The following is a 25,020-nucleotide window of genomic DNA, read 5'->3' as shown; positions in this document are numbered from 1 at the left end:
TCAATAAAAGAAAACTATCCACAGTAAAATGTTTGACAGCCTTGCATTTAAACTATTTTTTTTTAGGTATAGAATGTGTGTGCAGCTTGGCTTATCACTGTAAACGAAACCAAACATTTTAGGCTGACACAAACATGTTTAATAAAGATGCTTTTATTCACTGGTGAACATTCCCTTAACAACTGGCCCGTGGCATTTGTCTCATCTTTGGTTGCTGTTTGCACACGAAACCTTGTTCACTATTAATGCAGCAGTTTCTCTTCACTCATATTCAAAAACAACTGTATTGCACATTGACGAATAATATGTACCACTGATATGTGTTGCAGGCATTGGTTCATTAACAACACCTAGGCTAACACTCATGACTCTGGTATGTTATTGTTCACAAAGATTTGAAATCTCAGCGGCCAGTAACAAGACAACTTGCAATCCACTCGGATGTAGTCGCGTAAAGAATACAGTTGTTCGAAAATAGCTAGTGATGAACAGCGAAGTTGAGTAGCTTTGTACAGACTTATAAAAAAAAAGCTAGTGATATAGAAACACCATACAAAAAAGGAAATATGGAATGCAGATAGAAAGGAACATAGAAAAGAGTGAAGAAAGCCTTTGCTTCAAAAAATGCTCGTACTGACAGCATGGTCTCGACAGCTTTCTTCAAAGACGCGTATTGCACAATATATCTTTGTATAAAGATGCCACTCATAGATTGCTACATGCTTCATCAACGCATCCAGTGAATGATGCTAAAGCATACATTCGCTTTACTGTGTTCCAGTCTTCAACCATGAAATCGGGGTCTTCAAACTAACTCAATACACACACACACACACTGCATGTTCATAACAGTGGAAGTTGTCACAAAAAAAAAAAAAAAGGCAAAGTTCCAGACGCGTTTTCCTCTTGATAAAACAAATACAGTCGAACCCGGATATATCGAACTCGAAGGGGATCGCGAAATAGTTCGATATATCGATAATTCGATATACAGAAATCGGCTTGTGACGGCACTTACGATGCGAAAGAACGATACCGTATTTTTCGCATAATCAACCCACTCGTATAATGAACCCACCCTCCACTTTTGCACCGAGAATCTGAAAAAAAAAAAAAAATGCGTTAAAGCTAGCTCGCTCACATGCAAGCGATCTCAGCAACGAGCGGCAGCGACAGAGCGAAAAATTTCAAACTTGCTGGAACTGCGTCCCTCTCGTTGCTCGAGCCACCGCAGCAGCTCAAAACAAGGTTTCCGTGTCGCCGCGGCAAAAATCGGGAGCGTTTTCGCTTGCATGTCCATGGCGCGCGTCACTCCGTTTCGGTCGTCTCATCTACAGCTCATTTCTTGGCAGCGTGCCAAGATGCTGTGCAGCGATAACGTCAGGGCGCGTTTATCTTTTGATAGCTCCTGCGGTGGCGGAGATCGAACTTGGCAGAGTGCCCCTGATGGCTTGATTGCACAAGCCTGGTTCGATTTATCACGCCGCGCTTGGGGCGGGCGTCATGATTGCAGCAGCTGACCGCGTGCTTTCGTTGATTCATACATGCAAGAATAAACGACTCCCGCAAAAAAAAAAAAAAAATGCCGGTTCTTAACGTCCGAACAGCACAACGATAAGAAAGACTGACTCGCAAAAAGAAAAACAAAGAGAGAGCTGCCGCTTTTTAACGTCCGCAGGCGCCATAGAGGGTTCGCAACACACGCTGGAGAGAGCGTCCGACGCCTGTCTGAATACGGGCTGAGCTGGCTTGGCGCATGCGTAGCGCGTGCTGAAGGAGAGATATAACTCGGCAAAAGGAGGGCACACCCAGGCACATGGCTTGCAAACGTCATGTGTTGGCGCGCGGGAAACGATAACTGCAGATGCGCGCGCCTTCGGGGAATGGGCGCGGCGCTGCCCAGACCAGACCAGCCGTCGCCGAACTGTCCCCTCATTCCTTCGCGTGGCTTGAAAACGTCACGCGGCAAACGGCCAAGGGTGATGCGATCGTCTTTGGGGAAGGCACACATTCCAGTGCGTGGTGCAGAGTTCAATATATCGAACGACCGGTGAAATTAAGTTCGATATATGACGCGACTTTCCTATTCCTTAACAACGGATTTTCAAGGGGATATTCCGTGAGTTCGATATAACCAAAATTCGATATATCCGGGTTCAATATAACCGGGTTCGACTGTATTGCTTTCATAGACGACTTAAATTTCGTCTGTCGCATAGAATAGAAACATGCAGATGCGAAGCATCTGAATGCACAGTGCTAAGGTTTATTCTCTGGACCTTTCTGGAATGCATTCAGAAGAAACACTTCACCCACAGTATGTTCATCAGGAGCTCGATCGTCTTATTTTTTGTTATTTCTATCTCTTTACAAGCTGCAGCCGTTAAAGTAGTTGCTCAAAGCCTGAGCTGCTTGTTACAAAATAATGGTGGGGCTGTCCTTGAGATATGTTACTTCAGTACACTAATCCAAGACCACTTTCTTGTTCTCACATTTGGGTACATAATCAGCTATTCGCAAGAAAATAGCTCTCCAGTTTTCTTGGTTGTTGTGATATGTCATAATAAGACCACTAAGGGTGCCTATCTTCACCTAGCAGCTTTCAGGCTGTCTGATTATCTTATCTCAGCCCCCTCAAGCTTGTGTTTGAGAAAACAATGAGCCTTCTTGTGGTCTTTTGTTCAATGTGCATGCTTCGGAAAAGCAAGCAGCCTATAAAGAACATAACTACGAACTAGAGCAATGGACAGTGAACAGAGCTACAAGAACAATACACCAGTTTAAAACTCAAAAGATATGTAAAAGAAAAGCAAAATAAAAGCAAGAACAGTCAAGAATACATGGTGCTCAGAAGAGCTTGAACAACCCTGCATAGAGTCATACATTTGCAGAAGTCGTGTGGACAAGAAATGTTCAATGTAGCATCCAAAACTACATAAGTGACATAAAACAAATTTTCAGCAAACCTTTAGCAGGCCCTCTTCTTAACAGCATGTACCAACAATTTACAGCTTAATGAAACTTCACAAAGGCTTAAAAAACTGACCTGCTTTCCTTCAAACATCACGACATCCTATTGACATTGAATCAGATAAAACTTTCTGGCAGTAAGCGAAGTAAATTAAGAAAGTAAAGCATCAGTGAACAACAGAGAACCTCCTGCTTAAGTACTAATATAAGTGGAATGAGAACTCCAACCTGTATTGACACAAGACAAAGTACAAAATATAGTCACTAAACCATTTTACAGTACCTTATAACCGTTATACAAACAGCAACATGACCAAAAGCTGCCAGAAATGAGTTGCACACAGCCTTTGACCGGGCAAAGTCGACAAGCTAGAACGCTAGTAATCTTTAAAAGGTTGAACAAAATGTAGATAACCAACAAAGCATTCTATGGCACAAATAAGTTGAAGGTGGGCAAGCATTCCTAAACAAAATCAGATCTGGTTCGAAAATGCATTCAAACATCATAAACATTCTGACACCTGCCAGTGAAGCAGAAATAACCAGACATCACATGCACACGACAACATAATTACTTGTAGACAACATAATTATGAGGTGGTAAACCCAGCACAGTAGTACACAGCAATCCTAAACCACAAAGCCGTTAAGAGAAAACAGCTGATAACTTGCCAAGAGTGTAAGCTCTCTCAACGCAAAAAAAAAAAGACCCCACAAACTGCCAGAAACTCGAGAAAAGTGGTCAGAAGCAGAATTTGTACTCGAGTATGAAAACACTTTTCATCAAAACGGTAAATATTTTCCTGCTATGACTGATTATTGCTTTCCAGCCGGTGGACTGTCTAAGCAACAAAATTTGTTCAAATTATTTTTAGGTCAGCATTTAATTAGCAGACATCAGTCAGCTGACCCCATAAATTCTCTTCTGCTAAATCCGTATCAGAACGTAAGCTATGGTGGCAGTATATTGATTCAGCAAGCCCCGTAGCTCTGAGACTGAAGCTTCACCAGTCAAGGCAGGTGGCATTTCCAAAGCAATATAAAAAAAAAAACACACAACGGCAAAAAAAATTTCAGTTATAATCTAGGTTAATGGCATACCAAGCACACATTACGAAAACTAAAAGCGATAATAAGCATCGACCGGCTATCACAGGTTTTGGCAGATTAGCTATCAATGCCCTCAATGTTTCACAGATGTCCATAACTGACACACTGGCCAAGCCAACAGGCAAGCTGTCCAAAAGCACCAGTTCCCTTTTGATGAGTGGCTGTTGCCACAGAACACATGTAAGTGAAATACAGAATTGCCTATTTTAACTACGACTCCATCTAACTGAAAAAGCTGTTGTTTCTCAGCTATTGACACAAAACACATGCAAGTGAAATGGTGAAATGGAGAATCATTTATTACTATATTTAACTACGATTCCAACTAAACTGAAGAGGCTCTTATTGCTTCTCACTGGGAAAACATGAGTCAGCCATTCCAGTCGACAAACACGCAGCTCAAAACGAGTGGGAGTCAAGGGAAGGATCCCATAACTTTCGCTCTTACAACTGTACAGGAGTGAACAGAAGCAAACGACGAACCCCCCCCACCACTGTTCCAACAATAACTCATGCCTGCAATAGTGCATCTGTTGCACCAGTGCACGAGCGTGTATCTGACACTGTTGACATCTATGCGGAGACCATACTTTCAAATCTCTTGACAGGCAACCGCATGAATGGAGATGAAACAGAGTGCTCTATTTGCAGGCTGGCTCAATATAAAATAGGACACCTCATTTATCAGCCTGGTACATGCATCTGTGAAAAAAACTAAGATTGGTGTCAGGGGACAAAACAGGAGTAGTATTTTAGGATGCCCAACCTAGCTGCCAACAGTGCACCACACAAGGAAGTGCGGTCTTGGTCTTAAGCACCAAAATGAAATATGCATATTCTTTCTCCTCACTTTTCCCTTCCTCGAGGTGAACATTCCCAACGCACTTCGTCCCTCTCACCCTCTCGTCTCGCTCCCTTTCTTCCTCTCCCATCTGTCAAGGCTACACCAGATATCAGACTACAAGGCATCCACCAGGAAAGGGCGCACATCTCCATCTGCTCACCACCTACCAAGTGTTCCCTTTTACACCGAGACAGACTGTACTCCTGACCCCACCTGAGCATAGCCTACTACAGACTTCCAAGGTTCGAGAACCTCTTGAGTTTCTCTGGGAAGTTGTCCTTGAAGAGCACGGGGTCTGCTCGGAACTCGACAGTCTTCAGCGGCATTCCGCCAAAGGCCCTGGCAAAGACGTTGACGCACTCTGACCGGGCCGCCATGTGTTGCAGGTCGTTGGAGAGGTTGTCCAGACGGGCACACTCGGGGCACTTGAACTTCTTGCGAGGCGCCACCTTGATGGGGGCCTTGCCCGTGATGTTGGCAACAAGGAAGTTCATGGCAATGTCCTCGCAGTTCATCCGCTCGTCGACCCAGCGGCGGATGTCGGCGGGCAGACGGTCGAAGTATTCGTGGCTATAATGCTGGACGGCCATATTGTATGCGACAGAAGCGCACGTTATTCATCATCATCAACAGCATCAACAAAGCGAGGCAGCTTGCACCCATATATATGCAAGTTCCAATTCCTTTATCTTATGTCACACTATGTCAGTGCACGTTAAAGAACCCCAGGTGGTCGAAATTTCCGGAGTCCTCCACTACGGCGTCTCTCATAGCCTGAGTTGCTTTGGGACGTTAAACCCCACAAACCAACCAACCAACTACCTAAAAGCTTCCAACAGCATATACACTCATTTACCACATTTCATGGAAACAAATTTGTTAACTAGTTCTACTTTAGACGAACAATAGGGATAAAAATTACTGCCTCAAGCAATACACTGAATGATAATTTTGAGAAATCCATCATAAGTGCATTAGACAGTGAAGATTGTTAGTTCGAACTTAAATAATTCAAATTTACTGACAACTCGAGCAGTCTGACTTCATCCAGCCAAGATGCATAGAAATGTGCGTAAAAAAGAGCCCAAAAGTCAAACAAGAATCGGTTCTGCCACGGATAATTCGAACTATGAGTTACCACGCCTGAACGGTGTGGCGCCTGCCATATGGACAGTGAGATGCCCCCACAAGATGACAGGGCCAATGTGTAGCTTCAGCAATGGGAAAAATCCAGCTCCCACTATTATCATCATCATCATTGGCCAGACTATACCCACTGCATGGCGAAGGCCTCTCCCACGCTCCTCCAATGAACCCGCTCCTATGCTAGCTGCATCCACTTGACCCTAGCAATCTTCTTTGTTAACCTCATGCACCCACCTGACTTCCTGCTACCCCCTGCTACGCTTTACTTCCCTTGGAATACAATTTGTTGCTCTTTGCGACCATCGGTTATCCTCTCTTCGCACTACATACTTTGCATATGCCCATTTTTGTTCTTGATTTCCAATAGAATGTCATTAACTCAAGTTATTTCTCTGAACCACTCTGCCCGCTTCCTATCTCTTAACGTTACACCCACAATTTTGCATTCCGTAGCTCCCTGTGCTGTCCTCGTAAAGTAGAACCCTTTTCGTTAGCCTCCACGTTTCAGCCCCACTTATTATGAACACCACAAAACCTGATTGAGGTTTCAGCACCTTTAAAGCTCAAATTATCAGAAGCTGGCGCCATACAGGCTTACAAAAGGAATGTAGAAAGCTATAAGTACAGAAAGGCTTACCTTGTGGTAAAACGCTGCACCAGTGAGAACCATGGAGATGTCGTTGGTCCACTCCGACTCATACTTCCAAAGGGACGTCGCATTGTCCCAGAGGTGGACACGAGACGGAAACCCGACAATCCTGTCCGGGAACTCACGCCACACCTGTTGTTGCCACGAGAAAAAAAATTGCAGATTTAAGCTTGAAAACCTACCTGGGTGAACTGGTGAGAGACTCTCTAGCATGGCTAGCCTTGTCGTGGGTTATTTACCGTGGGTTATTGAGCTCTTGAATTCTTGTCATTAAAATCAGCTGAACGATCGAGACAAGCTACCAACTTAAGAACTGCCATTAAATTATTAAAGAAGTAAGGTAAGAAATGCATAAATTAACATTCGAATGCACAGCTGGGTGTAGAGAGTATAGCACTGTAAAGCAATGCTTCTTAATTCATTCTTAATTAATTCTTGACTCAAAACCAGAGATAATCTTCAATAGTTCAGCCTTGAACATACTTTGCAAGTTAAGTAGTAAATGCTTTCAATTGAATATACATTATGCTAACACTATTATGAGTAGGAAAACTATAGCTACTGCCATCTCGACTTAGCATTAGTTTTATGCATAAATAAGCAAAAGTATGCGGAGCCATCTCTTGATAACTTGACCTGAACGGGTCAAGATTTCATCCCAATCATGTGGAGCTTGAATTAACCCAAGTGTTTTTAAGAAACACACTTCATAATGACAAGATGTAAGTCCCCGGTCCAAGTGTGATCAAATAAGCCGGCAACCTGAATTAAGCAAGTACAACTTGACAAGCAACAAATCTAACCTAGACAGTTGGCTTCATTTTCAGAATGGTTTCCAAGGCACACTTCTAGACATTCAGTCCACATTAGTAATGTTGGAGGTACGGCAGTTAAGGTAGCACCTACTAACCTCAAAGCCAAACTCCAGCTCGTCTGACGTAAGCATCAGGATATCGTCATCGATGGCGAGCACAGCCTCCGTTTCAATGTCCTTGTACGGGTAGAAGCGGTTGCTGAGCTTGTTGGCCTTCGTCCTGATCACCTTCAGGGGTTTGCTCAGCTTGGGCCAAGCAGACGCTGTTGTGCACAAAAAAAAAATAAATAAATAAATAAACGAAATAAAAGAGAAAATGTCTACACTTGCGGCTGTCATGATCTTCAAATGACACTAATGTATTTTTGTGTGTGTGCGTGCCAGAAATCTGGACACCTAGATTATTCAGACAGCTTCACAATCTGCAATAATACAAAGTTAGAGGTAGAGTTTGTTTTCTGTGCACTGCAAAATTCCTTTTAGCACCCTCCCTTCTTGAAATGAAAAAAACTGGTCGACGATTGCACACACACACACGTCTCTAAGGTAGAATTGGAGACCCTTTGGAGTCTTCAAAGACAATTTTAGGGTGTGTGACGTTCTTGTACAGTAAAAGCCAATTTCAAACTCGAAGGGGCCAAGAAAATTGTTCGAATTAAGCGGAGTTCGAAATAGCAGTCGGGCACTGGAATGAGCACCATCGTGGCCCACCGTGCTGGCCGAGCCCACATGTTGGCTTATTACCATGAGTAAGAGGGCTAGGCGCTACTGCATGTTTACGGAGGGCGATTCCGATAATTTTTGCAATCGAGCCGCAACGGCGAATGAACGGGACTAATCGGTCAGTCATGCGCCGCAAACAAGAACCGGAATGCATTCGTGTGAGTAGCGAGTTTCAAAACATGTTTATTTACACGGAAAAATAATTGGTAATGTGCGTTTGCTTGCGTTTCTTGTGCCGCGACTCCACAAGCATCGACTGCAGCTTGCCCAAGAGTTCCAGCGCAGGATCCGAATTCTCATTGGCGGAGAAGTATCGTGCAGCGAGATCGAGCGCCAACGCTACTTCACATGCACTAGGGGGTGGCAACGGATCGTCGCCTTCGTCGAATTCTTCATCACTTTCAGCCGTGTTCGCCACCCGTGAGCCCTGTGGAGCACATGCAGCCACGATTATATCCTCATCACTCAAGGGCCCAGACGTCTCCACACCGTTGTCAACGTCAACGTAGGCTTCAAAGGCGACACCCTCCGACAAAGCCGCGTAGCCATGGTCGAGCACGATGGAGTCATCATCAGACGAAGCCTCCGCTACCTCCACGCTGCATGCTTCTGGGGCGTCACCGAAGCCACACTTGCGGAAACAATTTTTGATAGTTTCCGGCTTGACGGTATTCCACGATGATTTGCCATGTATTTACCGCGGTTTGCCATGGCTGTCACAATCGATGAGTCGTCGCTGGCAAAGTGGTGAGGCAACGAAAACGGTAAAACTTGGACCACCGTGGCACGAACAAATGCACGACACCGACAATTGCGTTGTGCACACAACGTGACCGCAGGACAAAAAGAAAAAAGGCTTGTCAAAAGCGCACCCAGCAACCGCGGTGCAGCCAAAACTTGCAACGGCTTGCGCCGGACCGTTGGTATGATGGAGCCTGGCGGCACCCGGCAGCGAAAACCTGCTACGGCATGCACCAGAATGCTCACTGTGACTGTCGAGTGCGCACCTCATCTCGCGCGCGCAAGCAGATTGGAAAGATTTTGTTTTTGCGTCTTTAGTAATCTTTCTGCGCATTGTACATGGTATGGGCCGACTTCTGTCCGCGAGGAGCCGTGTGAGCCACGGGCTCCTAGTTCGAATTAACCGTTGTGGATACTGGAATGTTCGAATTATCGGGCGTTTTCTCCTATTGAAATACATAGGGCCATGCCGGGACCCGAGCGTCAGTTCGAATTAACCGCAAGTTCGAATTAACCAAGTTCGAATTAACAAGGTTTTACAGTATCTCCGTTGGAGCCCCTAACATTTAATAAGCCAGAAATGAAAGTGATACATGTCGGAGAGCTAAGCTTATGAGGTTTTTGCAGTTTCTCTTGTAACGGCAGGAACTGAACATAGCACAGTTGGAACAAATCTCTCTCTCTCATATACTCAAGCGCAATCTGCCAACACATACAAGATAATAATGTTGGGTATTATACAGCCTTTAGAGGAGTTCCTGCTTTTATCCTTGTGCTGAAATAATTTCTAAAAAAAGCCTTCTGCAACATGTGGTTTCTAATGAAGACTCCACTTCTTGCATCAATATACCGGCCGGACCATAAAACAGCACTTTCGCTACATGTTTCAGACATTAAAAAATGTTCAAATTCAGTTAATTTGAACCCCAAGTTTCCCACTCAGAATGCTTATTTATGAAGAACATCCACCTCAAGCCGAGCTTTTTCAACTAGACGGTGGGGATCAGTGCTTGCTTCAGCCGTCTGCTTTGTTGGCATACCGAAACATTTTTTTTTTTTTTTCTTACACAATCTTTGCAGAATTTGAAAGAATTGTACAAAATTGATGAGTTAATTCTGTCAAACATTCAACGGTATGTGCCGCAACCACTACCTTGATGTTCATAGTGAAACTTTTCCATGAGTCTCAGTTGGCATTGTTTTCTGGAGCAGCACACTGTGATGACTATGTCCATGACATAACGGACACGGGACATGCTATATTGTTGCAACTCAATTACAGAACTCATAAGATCCCTCTCTGCTCATCAGACATTTCGCTGTTTTTGTCAAAATTTTTCGACCTGCCTTAAACATACTCCTCGAGTCTTCAGCTCGGCTAATTTTGGGGCAAACATCAACTGAGGTTGGAACATCACCTGGAGGCGGCGATTTCCTCTGGTTGTTCCAAACAACGACGACCTTGACCAGGCTGGGCACCTGGGTCAGCTGTTGCACGACCTTGAACAGGCTGTTGACCCGGTCGTAGGTCAGAACCACAGCCGTAAAGCCACGGCTCCGTGGAGCCACGAACGGTATGGCAAATGGGGCTGGTGGCACAAGCTGTTCCAGAAAGAGATAAGTAATTTCTGTCGGTCAAACACTCAAGCATACAAACAGACTTACTAACGCAAAAATTAACAGCACGATACTTAGGGCATACAAAGCACAGAGACAGGCACTGAATCGCAACTGAAACAATGACAATATGTAGCATGCATAGGTCATGCCGCAATAAAAATTTTCAGCTGCTAGCCAGCATCCACGTTTGTGTCTTTTTATGCATCCTGTGTTTTGAGTTGCTGAATGGCCCAGCTAATTTCTGTCTTCAACTTACTGGTACATTTAAAATCTAACTACAAGTAAAGAGAAACGTTATCAGATCAATATTCTTTGAGATAAGCAAAGCAGTATAGTATTTTCAGAGCCTTGGTTATACTACATAGTAAAAATTGAGGCCTGTACCCGGCTCCATTTTTCAATGAAACAGCATTAATTATAATTATAACTGACTTACAACACAATCTAGCCCACATTTGCTGAGAGCCCAGGGGTCACAACGAAATTTCCCAATTGGTCAACATAGTGACGATGTCAGATGTTGTGATAGTGCCCAAACATATTTGATTTTTGAAAAAAAAAAAAAAAAAGGAAGGGCAGTTCAGAGGGCATCAAATCACTGCTACCTTCACATCATTCAAGACCTATAGTTAAGTGTTCAGTGCGATAGTTTAGAGGCCGTGTGCGACTGTCTCATACCTTAGAGTGCACACAAACTAAACACTGCATTACACTAATGCTTAGTTGAAGCTAAGACCACTCTGCTGCATCACACAACTAAGCAGAATTACCACTTAGGTCTACTACTTAGCACTACTAGTTAAGGCCATCACTTAACAACAACACATAATGTCTAAGCACCAATGCTGTAGCATCAACTTTTAAGGTGTCCTTAAGATCTTTTTTCCCTGTTCCACATCCCCAAAAGTGACCCGAGTTATAATCATGGCAACACTACATCTGTGTAAATAAGGTATTCGGTACCAAGGAAATGAAATAAATAGAAATTCCTTTCTTTTCCGTTTTTGTTTCGGCAATTTTGGGCCACACAATCGCACAATTACAGTGGCCATATATGAACATATAGGAACATATATAAATATATGTGGCAGGAACTAAGACAAAGCGGAATGCACCGAGGAAGCATACAGAATCTAAACAAGCATGGCAGCGGTAATGTCTAAGCAAAAACAAAATAAAAAATTGAAGAAACACGGAAAAGTTGAACATGTATGCCAGCAGCTAAGTTTAAGCAAAATGCAATTATGCACGACAGAAGAGAAAGCACCACGCGAATCGAACAGCAAAGACAAGGCGTATAGCATACCCCCGGAGGAAGGTCGTTCCACTCTTCGTAGCCCTTCGCGACGTGCGGAAACAAGCGGTCGTTGACAATCTCCAAAGTTGTCATCGTGATCTTCGCCATGCTGCTGAAGTAGCGCTCCCAAATGAGAAGCGCCTGGGACCTCATCTCTGCTACTCGGGCCTCCGAAAAGCTCCTCAGAATGCCCACCACGTCCTCAAGCTCGTCCTCACGAATTTGAACCGCCGCTCTGCAGGACAGGATAAAAAAAAAAGAACTCAAAACACATCGTATAGGCTATTCCCATTCATTTTGTTCTTCTTTAATGCACACTCCTCAGAGATTCTGGAACCGGAACCAAATGGGTTCAAAGTAACGACAGGGGAGTTGATCATGTTGAGCACGTTAAGAAAAGCAAAACGGCACGATCAAGAACACTCGTAAAAGCCAAGTTTATATCAAGCCGTTAAATAAACGTGAACATCCTTCGGTCTCAGTATGAAAAATGAGAAAAAGATGCAAGTGGTGCAAAAAAAAAACAACTGTTTACGTTACTTGCAGCAACTGATTACCATCGTCACAAAGGTATCAATCAGATGGAAGATTGAGTGAGCCTTGACAACGTACTATGAGAGAGTGCTACACACATCAATTTGACATAAACGAAGTATGCAAGATCTATAGAAATTTCAAGTTACATGACAAGTCTGTAACCTATATGTCATCTGCACATAATAACCCATTCGTACATATACAGACAAACACATCTGTGTAGGCAGTAATAGGGCGTACTTGCCTCTTCCAATCGAGCACCTCGGAGAAGGGGAGCACGTATTCGTCAGCCACCACTACAGGAATGCAGCCGGCAGAAAGAGAGTCGGATAGTGCCATTTGACCAAGTCTGGCTGCACGAACGACTAAACAAAATTTTCCCTCCTAGAAAAAAAAAGAAAAGAAAACAAAAAATAAATTTCAGTCAATTTGTGCTGGTTTAAACATCTCGAGTAGACGCCATTTTCGTTCACCAGATGTTTTGAAGGGACAACTACAACAGCTATGAAAAATTTTTTGATGTTGCAAAAATCCGATGGCGCGGCATTTTAATGCACTTGCTGTCAGGTCATCGAAGAACGCATTTGCTGCCGAGATATTTCGAGCTGAAGTTGAAAAGGTTTTCCCTGCCATTCTGACTCACGCTCGCCTTTAACACTACAGGCGAAAAATGACGCGAATCGTGACGCAAACACTGACTCCTTGATTGCTGGCAACACAGGAGCAGCGCAAATCGACCTGATCGATGAGCAAAGATTGCTATGTACAGGCGTTTTTAGATAGTAACAGGGGATCAACCATGTACTGCGGCAGAAGAAAAAGCAAACAAACAAATAACACAGGGACTATTTTGTGCAATTTCGTCTGCTCCCTTTGCAGCTGTAGTTCTTAAGCTGTCGTTCAGGGCTTCCTTCAGTGACTATACCCGTAAAAGGCCCGTATGAAGATAAATTGCACGTTATGCCATTAGTCGATGCACCAGATAGCTCTGTGTGCAGTAATTACATGATTTCATAATGTCCTAATTTTCAAAATGAAGCAATTATGACTTGCCCCTGCAAAGCCAAATTCTTATTGAAGATGCGGGACATTGGTGACACTGCCTCAAATGCCAATAAAAAGATTAAACACGCTTACACTTCAACCAGTCAACTGCAATCGCAATTTCAACACATTAAAATAAGAAAAAAAAAGAAAACACATTGTAAAGACGTGCAGTTACACTACACAAGTAATAATAGTTCAAGCAGTTTCAACATTCAGCGTGGCATAGTGGTTAAAGCATTGGTTGAGGCTTTGTACATCTGTGGTTCAAACGCTGTACAGCACCTTTTTCTTTTCTCGTTTTATTCTTTTTATTTCCATAATATGCAGCCGTGCTTTTTCCCAGCTTTATAAACTCATCCTCCAGCCTTTCTTCTCTACCCCAGCACCCAAAACGCCAAATAATACAGTGACAGCCTGTACAACAGATCTACCCAGTTCTATGCAGGTCCATCCTGTACAGTAAAAACTAGTATACCCCAGTCTAGTATAAATTTCGTATTTCGGTTCTCGCCCTTTTCTACCTCACGGGAGCTCTGTTTTCAGTAACAGCGGTGTTTTTGCGACAAAGAGCAGGAATTCTGTCGACACAGGCCAACTCCGTTTTCTCTCATCAGTGTCCCTCTACCTTAAACTGAATTAGACCTTGTCCACAACATAACCTTGACTGCACAGGAAACTATGCTTTCAGAGTTAAAAATTACAATCTTTGTAGATTTCTTGGCAGGCACTGAAGTGGTCCAAATGCCAGAGTTAAATGACCTTCACGCTTGGCAAAAGCCACTTTCAGCAGCCAATTCCACCATCAAAAAAAAAAAAAAAAAAAAAGAACCTTTCCTTTCCTCGGTAAGATATGCCTTCATAAGTCGGAAGAAGATGCGAGGTCACAACACTGAACTTGACGACGCTTTGACCAGGTGATCACTGCTCGACCAAACCTGAGTTCCGTAGAACTCTCCCACCAAGGTCATAACCCTCCGCACGTCATTTCATTACAAGATAACGAAACATTGCATTACAGTTCATGCTGAAAGGCCTCTCAGCTAATCGTAAACAAATACTACAAAAATTCCAAAGCTGCCAGGAAGATGGCACTACCTACCCATAATTTGTATAGTGTATCCACAAAAAAAAAAAAAAAGAAAATTATATTACTAAATGCAATACGTCTCACATCCCCTAACACCCAAAAATCAAATGTGGGCTCCACAACAGTAATCTTGAATAGGCTATAAAGAAAACTACACAATAGCTTGATCAGGCCCTTTCATTTCTATGGATTGTTTCTAAAATGCATAAACAAAGACAAAACCCTGGAGATTACAAATCATTCTTGCGTGACCTGCACGTAGACACAAAAGTGTACTACAAACTGTTCTCACATCCCTTCAGGTATGCTGGCCCAATCACACTGGCTATAAACCAATACTATACATTGTTTAAGGCTGCATGTCACAGCGGCCGCTCCCCGCTCTCATGAACAGGAAGAGCTCAGCTCACCGTCAAGACCTCCGGGTACTTGTAGTGCTTGTTGCCATGGCAACGTAGCCTGTTGCTGGTGCCATTCCAAGCACGGTGCCCACAGCTGGTCAGGTTGAGCACATCATGATGTGCCGCGGCCAACGTCGCCACCTCAGCACGAAACTCATAATGAATGTGCGTCTGGGACGAAATCAGCAGCCATGATCGGTCTGGCCTACGGAAACAAGCGAGGAAAAGTTAAGTAAAGTCACCACCAAGCACAATCCCTTCTAATATGCTGACTACTGTATACTTTTTAAGGGCATAATTGAACAGAATGATCACTACATTTTGCAAAATTCCCTTTCAGCAGTTCATGAATGGTGGGATATGCAACAACTGAACCTAGAAAAAAACTGCCCTTTTGTGCATTTCGCGTAAAATACATTTTAGTCCTTTCTCTTACTGTCTGCTAAACTATCTAATCCAGGAAGTCACAGATTATAAATACATAGGAGTTACATTAACACATGTTTTAACGTGAACTTCCTATATAAGTGACGTATGTTCCTCAGCAACTTCCACTAGGGTGGAAGCTTAAAGGTGCACCGAATAAGCTAAAATTTCTTACATACTCAACATTCATTGGTCTAAATTAGAGTTCACTTCGGCTTTATGGGTTGCATTTATAAAGACGGATACTATATATACCAGACAGAGATGGTGTAAAGGAAAACTGTTAGGTTTATTTAAAACAAATACAGGAGATTAGACTCACACTCAGCACTAATGAAAGCCAACCATATCTCACTACTTGAAGTATACGCAGAAAAATGCGTCGTTTATTGTTTATGCATAACTCTTGACACATAAATTAAACATACCACGACCCACAATGTTTTCACCCCGAACACATAATTCACGAAGTCAATTGCACGAACCCATTTTTGCAACGACTAACCCTTTCAAGAAATTTTTTTTTTTTCTGTTTTCCTGAAGGCCATTTTCCAGTCTTCCGATTGAAGTAAAGCTTTAGAGGAGCATTTTCTCGAGTAAATCACTGCTATATTTACCGATTTTACTTACTGAATTGCAATCACATAAACTAATTTTATTTTATTTTTTTATCTGTCAATATTTAAATGTCTTGTATTGCCCCTCCTTCAGACGGCATTCTTAGCGCAAAGAAACACACACACACACACACACACGAGAGAAAAGGAGGGACATGGGACAAGCACGGGAAGCTGAAAACCATCTAGCCTGTCTACAAGTTCTTTTAAATCAATTGCCCCTGCTGCATGGGCCGAAATATTGTCCTGCAGTATTTTTATATAAATAAGTAAATAACCTGCAATCAAAGCTAGCTTTTCAGCCACAAAACACCCCGAAACAGTGCGGCTAAACAAAGTCAATACATCAGCAGTGTCCCGACTACATTCATAAAAGGTGAAAGGCCCAATGACTAATCAGTCACATACTCACTCTATCTTGAGCCAGCTGGGGCAAGATTACCGTGGAAGATTATCAAATCTTGACTGCCCACCCACCACCCCCTTTGCTCCCTTAGAATATACTCCACAACTCTAAGCGACTACTAATCTCCGCCATTGTGGAGCAGTGATTAGGGTGCTCGGCTACTGTGCCCAAGAATACGGGATCGAATCCTGGCCTCGGTGGCTGCTTTCCTATGGAGGCAAATAGCAAAGCACCCGTGTGATGTGTGATGTCAGTGCACTAATTAAAGAACCCCAGGTGGTCGAAATTTCCGCAGCCCTACACTATGCCGTCTCTCACAGCCCGAGCCACTTTGGGACGTTAAACTCCACAAACCAAACCAAACCAAAACTAACCAACTACTGGTTCTCTGCTCTCTTCACTTTATACTAGCATGGTACCATTTTTCTCTGCTGGCAGAAGACAAAGGTATTGTTCTGGGAGGCTTCTATGTTCATCCATAACGATAGTAGTAGTAGCAGTGGTAATGGTAATCGCTGCTGAATGAAAAATTTGACAAGTAAGCCCCCACGCGTACCTCCGGGCAAGCGACGGCTCGAGAGGATATCTGGCCGGGTTAAAGACTGGAATGCTGATGTCATGAGACCTGCGGAATGTCCACGAGTCAAATCCACCCCCAGCAATTAGTGCTTCCGCGGTATTGACTTCAAGAGATGTTGCATAGCTTGGCGACGTTCCGGGAAGCATGTTGAAGAGCAAATGGTTTGTGCCATTGTTCCAGCTGCATAGAAGACATCAAAGATAAGCTGAGCATGTTTTCCCAAAAATGTGCACAGTCATTTTACTCCAGAGTAAAATAAATATGGCGTATTGCACAGAGCAAAATATACGTTTTACTCCCCAAATGGTCTTACTCATTTAAACTTTTTTGTACTCCAAAGGTGTGCTCGCATTACTTTACTTCAGAGTAAAATAACTATGGTGTATTGCACAGAGCAAAATATGCTTTACTCGTCAAATAATCTTACTCATTTTAAATCCTTTTGTACTCCAAAGATGTGCTTGCATTACTTTACTCCGGAGTAAAATAAATGTGGTGTATTGCACAAAGCAAAATATGTCTTACTCCACAGATAAACTTATTCCATTACACCTTTTTTACTTCATAAAAGGCAACCATAACGGAAAGTGGCCACAGAGAGAGTAAAAAAATTCATAATGCCTCGCCAAATTTTGAAACAAGGAAACAAACTAATGTGAAAGTTGGTATGCAATATTGCCGAGTAATTTGTTTGAATAGAATATTGGACCAGACGAACATTTCGGTTTCATCTGTGAGCACTAATTTGTACGAAATTCAGAGCTGAACTAATTTAAATTCACTGGAACTTCAGTAAGCGCCAAGATCAAAGGGCATTCCAAATGGCATAGAAAGCCGGTCTTTAACATGGACAATTTGACAGGCGACTATCTTGATGTGCCCTCAGTGAAGCTGTGAATCATTTGTTGTGCTTGAAAGTTCGTTAAACAGTGAAAGCATGCAGCCTTTGGCTACGATGACTAAGAATCAAAATATATTTGTTCCCGAAAAAAGTTTGGCAAATAAAACCGAATATAGATATGCCCCGAAGAATTATTTCCGTAAAATTAAAACTTCGTCAACTACACAAATAACCTGACTCAGTAGCTAGGTTCCAGATATTTTGATTTGGAGTTCTAATAGAAATAAGTTCATGAAAAGCAAAAAATTTATGGAAGCAGCATTAACATTAAACAGAGCGCCGATTTTCAACCTCTTCGAAGAGTTATTAGGGAATAATAGACGTTGCCCTGGAATGATAAGTACTCTAATATAATCAAAAAGAGACTGCTCCGGTTGAAAATTGAGCCAGAAAGAGCCTGAGAGTAAATATTTCACTGAGAACAATAACCGAATGATGGTCACCTCCATGTCCCTCTTGATGGACAAAAATAGTGATCTGTGCATTTCGTTACGTTAACTCCCCATGCAAACAGCGAAAATAGTTTTGCAAATCTGAGATCAGTGACATAATAGAGATTTAGTATATCCTGATCCGCAAGCTGCCACCGTGACCCTCTACCACACGTTGGCGGGGAGCACAAGCCGATTGGTCCCGACACGGCACGTCTATGTGCCGACTTCCAGTATGTGGCGCCATCTATCAGTGTCAAAGGGATCTGGGCATGTGCAGTGGAACGAGCGGTGGCAGATGACGGTAGGAGACCATTCATCATGGTACACTAAAACCCTCTAATAATTACAACCGCAGCAAGAAGACACCCACAAATGACAACAAAGTATAAATAATTGGCAAGACTGGCGCACTGCACTGAAGAAAATGTCAAGACGTGAGCCTTAATTACTGTGGCAGAGAGTTGAGGATCTGGGAAACAGCATTCAGGTTGAGGCCGTCCTGGTTGAGCACATCCAGTGAGGGAACAAATAGGCAGGCCTTCGAAGGATCAGGGGTGTAGAACCTTGACTGGTGGATTGTTTCCAGAGCTTCCATGAACTCCCGGGAAGGCTGGCGGGTAAGCCGACTACCACGCTCATCAAGGTAGCTGCAACAGGTAACGACGGCGATAGTAGTGTCGTCATACATGAAAACTATTCCCGAGCACTGCAAGAATGCTACTTTTACAATGCCGGCACTTACCGCATACAAAATTAAAACAAATTTAAGCATGCTTCCTTTGTTCAGCTCCAGGCATCATACAAGAAGGCTCTCAAACGCTGAACGGAGTAATTTGTAGCAAGCAATTAATTGGTGAATTAACGGGGAAAAGGTTTCATCTACACGAATTCTGGTCGCATCGCATAATCTGTGAAATCCTGGTAACACATTCCCAAAGGTAGTGTTCTGGATTAGAATCACAATTTCCATGCAAGAAATTTACTGCGTCCTCTACCTAACCGCAAGAGAGTGGATACTGAGAAGCATACTGCTCAATAAAAGGGGCCAAGCCTACTTTCCTGACAATTCCAATATTCCATTCGGGCTACCCTTCATTGAGTGATTTTCCACATTTTAGTTGATTTCATAATATGGCCTTGACACCTAACTTGCCAGCCGTAGATACGCTATGCAAAGCAAGTTCATTACTAGTGCAGTGCAGAACACAGTATTTATGTTTCAGTTAGCAATTAAAATAGCCTGTCTCTTTTTCTTCATCCATATCTATCAGAAATACAAGAAAAATCATGTTCCAGGGTATACTTTAAATTAAAAGACATAGAAAAGGTGCCAAGGATTTAAAAATAAAAGCTGCGTGACAGCAGTTCAATGCTTACGAGGGGAAAGCTGTGTACAAGAAAAGAGAGAAAGAGGAAGGAAGAAAAAATTATACATTTCAAAATAGCAGTCAAAACAACATTTCGCCACAAAAGTCACAAACTCTGCCTGATGAGGATCAGGGATGTCACCATTAAAGCTTCCGCTCTTCACTGCAAATCAGTGCAATGCGTTCGGACCTAAACAATCTCGCAGTTGCAAGTAATAAAGGCACCACCAGTACTCTGTTTACTCACTTTTAAAAGAAACAAGAAAAAACAAAAAACAATGAACTAGAGGTGAATGTGGCAAATTGGGTGCATTGGTACATGTCTGAAAAGATGGTAGCGCAAAAACGACAGGGATGGAGACGAGGTAACAAGGACGATGCTGAAGAGTGTTTCCAGACTTGAAGGAACATCAATGGGGTAGAAAAACTGAATGCTATTTTGCCTGAATTGACATATACTGTGTGGGCTCGAGACAAGCCTGCAAAATACGTAAATTAGTAAAAATCACGAGGGCAATCACGCCAAATGCAGATCACAGCACAGCGGTTTGTGACTTTCTCTCGACTTTCCCACATTTGCTTAATTGTATTATCTGAGATTGCTCTAAAATTTTCTATATTCTTCCCTCATAAATGACAAAGAAAAATAAAAATGGAGACTGGTGACAACAGCTCCAATTTCATTTACACAGACTTCTGAAAATATAAAGTGCTGAAAGTAGTTTCATGTTAAAAGCCTGTCTACAGCCTATACAAAACATACACAGTACACTGTTTCAACACCTTTGGCATCTCACAAAGTGTCTTATTCATTTTTTTACTCAATATGAACTTCCGGCCTAATTATAGAGCACTGAATAAGGGGCAGGCAATATGAAAATTAACTGACCAATAAACACATTCAATACACAATGAATAACAGAAGAAAGCATAAACAAACCACATAAACACAACAAAAATAAAAACTTTTCATTGTATATACACGAACAGCAGCTGCCAACCTCATACTTACTTGACTAATGGATAGATATACACCGTAATGTGATCGTGCTTGTGCCCGCATCGGTAGACGTCGAAGCACGTGTAGTATGAACAGGACTCGATCCTAGCATCGGCCAAAGGGCTGTTTGATGGAACTACTACGTCGAGCGACGACTCCAGAAATTGGGGCACAAACTCTGTCTCCACTCCGCGCCTCTCGAGGGGTGCAAACAGAAGCAGTGCACACCCAATGAGCGCAATGGCAGTCAAGACATAGCAGGCCACTGAACCTGCACTGCAGGTCTTTCGCGATGGAGTCCCGCTCTTCATCGCGATGTTGAGACGGTCCTACGGCCCTGTGATGAAAGGGGAAAGAAAAAAAATGAAAAGGCATACCCTCCTGGCTTCAGTTCATTACTCAAACCTGTTAGACAGCAAAGCTACGAAGAAGTGCACGAATCTCATGGGTTAATCGGCTTCTACTTGTCAAGGTAATTTTATGGCCCATGGGAAATGCTGCAATGGGGGACTCCAGATCCCTTTTGACAGCCTACAATCATTTTAACAACCACTAATATAGTGCATGGATAATCTTCCATTTTATTTTTACAAAAAAGGATCGTTAAAATGAGTCCAAAATTCCCAGGAATAAGGTACCCAGGAGCTAAAGACTGAAAATAAACAGCAAAAATAAGACGCAAAGAATATACAATAAACTGTACATGATGAATCAACAATGTTAAAGCTCAGTTATCACTGAAATACGCTAAAATGAAGCAAAAAATACTGGCATGTGAACATTGTTACCACCTACAATACACCAATACAAATATGCATAACCCTTGTGTAAGCACGTACAAGTGCCCACAGAAGTTCTCGGAACATGGAAGTAACAAAAAAGGCTAAATTTTCTCGTTGGCTGGAGGCAAACATGACACTGAGGGGTGTACCATGCAAGCAATGCAAGGGAGTGAATGCTTACGTCGGCAAACAATTTAATCTTTCGACATTTCTGTATTCCAAAACTTTTTTTTTTTTTTCTGACTTCACACATTCCACATTCCCACCTTTCACTTCAGGTAGCATAAATATGAAGCAGCTGCCCATGACCAGTATTAGCATGCTGGAAGCAAGCTTGCAAATGATGGACATTTCAAATAATCAAGAGAGTATATTTCACATTATGCTGTTTTAAAACAAAAAATAGCTTCATTCTAATAAGTATTATGTTGGTTCCACTCTACTAGTCAAGACATCGCAATTAACACAGTGACCAATCAAACATCAGCTTTTCTTTGCTGCATATGCTACTATCTTGAAATAACGCTTGTTGGTAATAAGATATATAGTCTCGAAATTTTTCTTCGTCTTTCAGATGACCATTCATCTAAAGACCGCTTCATGCTTGTATTATATTCTATTGCTTTCTTTAACTGCTATGCTTTTGTAACATAAGAGCAGGTCAAAACCAGGTCAATTGAAAAGCAAGCTCATCATCACAACATCTGGTCAACCGTTACCGACAGGGTGAATGCGTACAACATTTAGCACTGAAGAAAATACTAAATATGCGAGCCCTTAAAATCCTCTCCAAACCAACATACATCTATCCACACACCATGTCTAGCTAGCAGCCTGGTGTTTTAACGAGTGATGCGTTAATAGGCTTGCGGCACAAGTACGCGTCAGCAAAGTGTGTTCGCAGAAAGCGTGTACACACCCCCAAAATTCGCCCTATAGGCCCCAGCAATTTGACTGGAGCAAATTTGGTACCCAACCAATTCGAGTATAGTCAACATTCTGGTCCACTGGACCCCCCCCTAAATTTGACCACTTCAGAACTTGACCAAAATTAATGTCTAATCTAATCTGAGTATGGCCAGTTCAGTGGTGACTCCCAAATTAAATTTGATCCCTGGACCCCGAAAATTTGACTTCGTCTAAATTTCACCAGAACTGGTGCCCAACCAAATCTGACTATGGCCATTTCTGTGGCGCCTTCCAAATTTAGATGGAACGCCCAAACATTGGCCTACCGACCCCCAACATTTGACTTTGTACTAATTTGACCAAAATTGGTGTTCAATCTATTTAACAATGGCCAAATGAGTGGTGTCATCTTAAAATTTGACCTCCTGGGCCCCAAAAATTTGACCTCGTCAGAAATTGAGTAAAATTGTTGTCCAAGCTAATTTGACCATAGCCAACTCAGTGGTGGCTTACAAATTAAGGTAGACCACCCCCAAAATTTGGTCCACCAGACCACCAAAATTTGACTTCATTACAATATGAGCAAAACTGGTGTGCAACGTTAATTGACTATGGCCAACTCAGTGGTGGCTTCCAAATTTAGATGGACCACATGGGCTACCAGACCCCAAAATTTGACTTCATTTAAATTTAACCAAAATTGACGTCCAACATAATTTGACGATGGCTAACTCAACAGATATTTCAAAATTTCGGTGGGCTACACCCAAAATTTGATACGCTTATGCATTCTTCATGCGCAGAAGACTACATGCACCATTGGAATCTTTTTAATATCACCAAAGAAAAAGAGCCTGCTGAATGACGCCTCGAAGGCAAACCATTAGATTCCCAGGTAGCGATGCAGTCACACTCTGCCTCAATCAGTGTATCTATTGAATTGCAATACGGTTTGAAAAGCTTCTGTTAGCAAGCTAGGTTTAAAAACAACACATAAGATGAAAAGAATGATGAAGAGAAAGAGGATAATGCATCGAAAAAACCTTTAACAGCCGGTCACTGTGTGTGAACAGTAGTTTTTCTAAACTGACTTGAACATGAATAGCATAGATAAAAAGTGATTTGAATAAAAACAAAAAAATTCATACTTCTATTCACTACTGGTGTGAATATGTGAATATTCATGCGAAACATTTCGGCGACAGCGGCGGTGTTGCACTACGGTGCTATAGCATAAGAACTTGACACTATGGCTGGTAAAAGGCGCGACAGTAATCTACACTAAGCAGTCGCAGCATGGAGGCAGACCTTCAAGTCATACGTATAGGAAAATTATCTTTTGCTACACTGAAGCCACATCTTGGCGCAAGGACAGCGGTTGAGGTAACAATATGGGCCTTCTTTAAACCTTGTGCAGCAGATTGTATTTTTTTGCAAACCCCTAAACAATGACACTAGTTCATAGTTTCATTTGCGTTTGTATGTGCTTAATGAGTCAAGCGGGCCAACAGCGCGCTGTCGATGACTCTACTTAAAAAGAACATAAGTAAAGCAGTACCTGGTGAATATTTTATATTTGCCTTGCTTGTACAAGTCAAGCATTTCTGTGGTGATAAACAGCCCCCACTTAAGACACAAAGCAGAGCACCAGTTTCGTGTCTAAGTGTGCGTTGTTTTTCATCATGAATCTTTACCAACTCGGCCAAACATGTTTTGCTACGAGCATTTCTAGCTTTGCAGACCTTTAAATGAAAGTCGCAAGTTCTGGCATCAGTGTCCTGCTCTGAGGCATCCGTCATAGCCAAAGCGTTGCTTCTATATGTGCAGCCCGGCACCCTTAATTTTGTATGGCAATCTAGCTATATCAAGTTCGGTAGCGATAACAAAAGAAAACTACCAGGTTCACGATACTGTATGAGGCGTTTGCTGTGGCATCACACAAGTTACTTAGCAGAAACAGTACTCCGCTATATATGCATACATTTACTATAGTGCACTACGTTCATCATCAAAACATGGCCTAATGCTGCAATAAGTAACAGATGAATTTTCACTCACGTTCCTTCCGTTCCTCACCGCGCGCGCGATTTGGTTAACAGCGCCGACGCCCAATGTAACACAAAGACTCCCCATCCATCACTCAAGCTTGGCGTGCAATCCCATGTGATGCTTCAGCAAGATTAGGAGACTGTACAGTTTGTGCGAAGTTACAGCATAATCTCTACCTTGTACCACTGACAACAAGGAACACTTTCAGTGCCGCTTATGGCTGTCAAAGTCAAGGGCTTCGAAGTTTCGCTTTATATGACCACTTCGGACATGCCTGCATGAATTCATAGTTTCAAGCGCTCCGGTCGTGTGGGTCTCTAATGAGCGCGTTATATTTTTCGGCCACTAGCTTCCCGACGTGCCCATCTTCGAGTACGCGGCCCAGGACATCGACAAACTCACCGTCATCGAGTCAATGTAGCAAAATCATGAGCGACAAGTTAAGCGATCGCCGAGCACGTCCATGAACTTCAAGTGGCCGACGTACTGATTCAGGCATACTTAGATTCGTAATCGATGCTTGTTACGTATTACAACCAGTGACTTACACTCCATTATAAACA

The 25,020-nt window shown here is 42.7% G+C and overlaps 1 protein-coding gene across 1 annotated transcript; it reads right to left on the bottom strand.

Annotated features, from left to right (window-relative positions):
* Positions 1-116: 116 nt before the first annotated feature.
* Positions 117-24,946, bottom strand: sotv (exostosin glycosyltransferase sotv). Its single transcript, XM_084583914.1, has 11 exons — positions 24,860-24,946; positions 20,730-21,054; positions 18,800-18,997; positions 16,992-17,195; positions 14,996-15,191; positions 12,696-12,835; positions 11,924-12,149; positions 10,416-10,599; positions 7,630-7,796; positions 6,708-6,851; positions 117-5,502 (listed from the first exon to the last, which is right to left on the bottom strand). Exons 2-11 carry the CDS (start codon positions 21,026-21,028, stop codon positions 5,152-5,154), a joined length of 2,109 nt encoding a protein of 702 aa, XP_084440040.1. The 5' UTR covers positions 21,029-21,054; positions 24,860-24,946; the 3' UTR covers positions 117-5,151.
* Between the last annotated feature and the right edge of the window lie 74 nt (positions 24,947-25,020).

The sequence above is a fragment of the Amblyomma maculatum genome, chromosome 11 (assembly GCF_055883805.1).
Source record: "Amblyomma maculatum isolate TAMU_Amacu chromosome 11, ASM5588380v1, whole genome shotgun sequence".
In the NCBI taxonomy this organism is placed as follows: Eukaryota; Metazoa; Arthropoda; class Arachnida; order Ixodida; family Ixodidae; genus Amblyomma; species Amblyomma maculatum.
The sequence above is the reverse complement of the archived record's forward strand: the minus strand, read 5'-3'. Positions and strand labels throughout refer to the sequence as shown.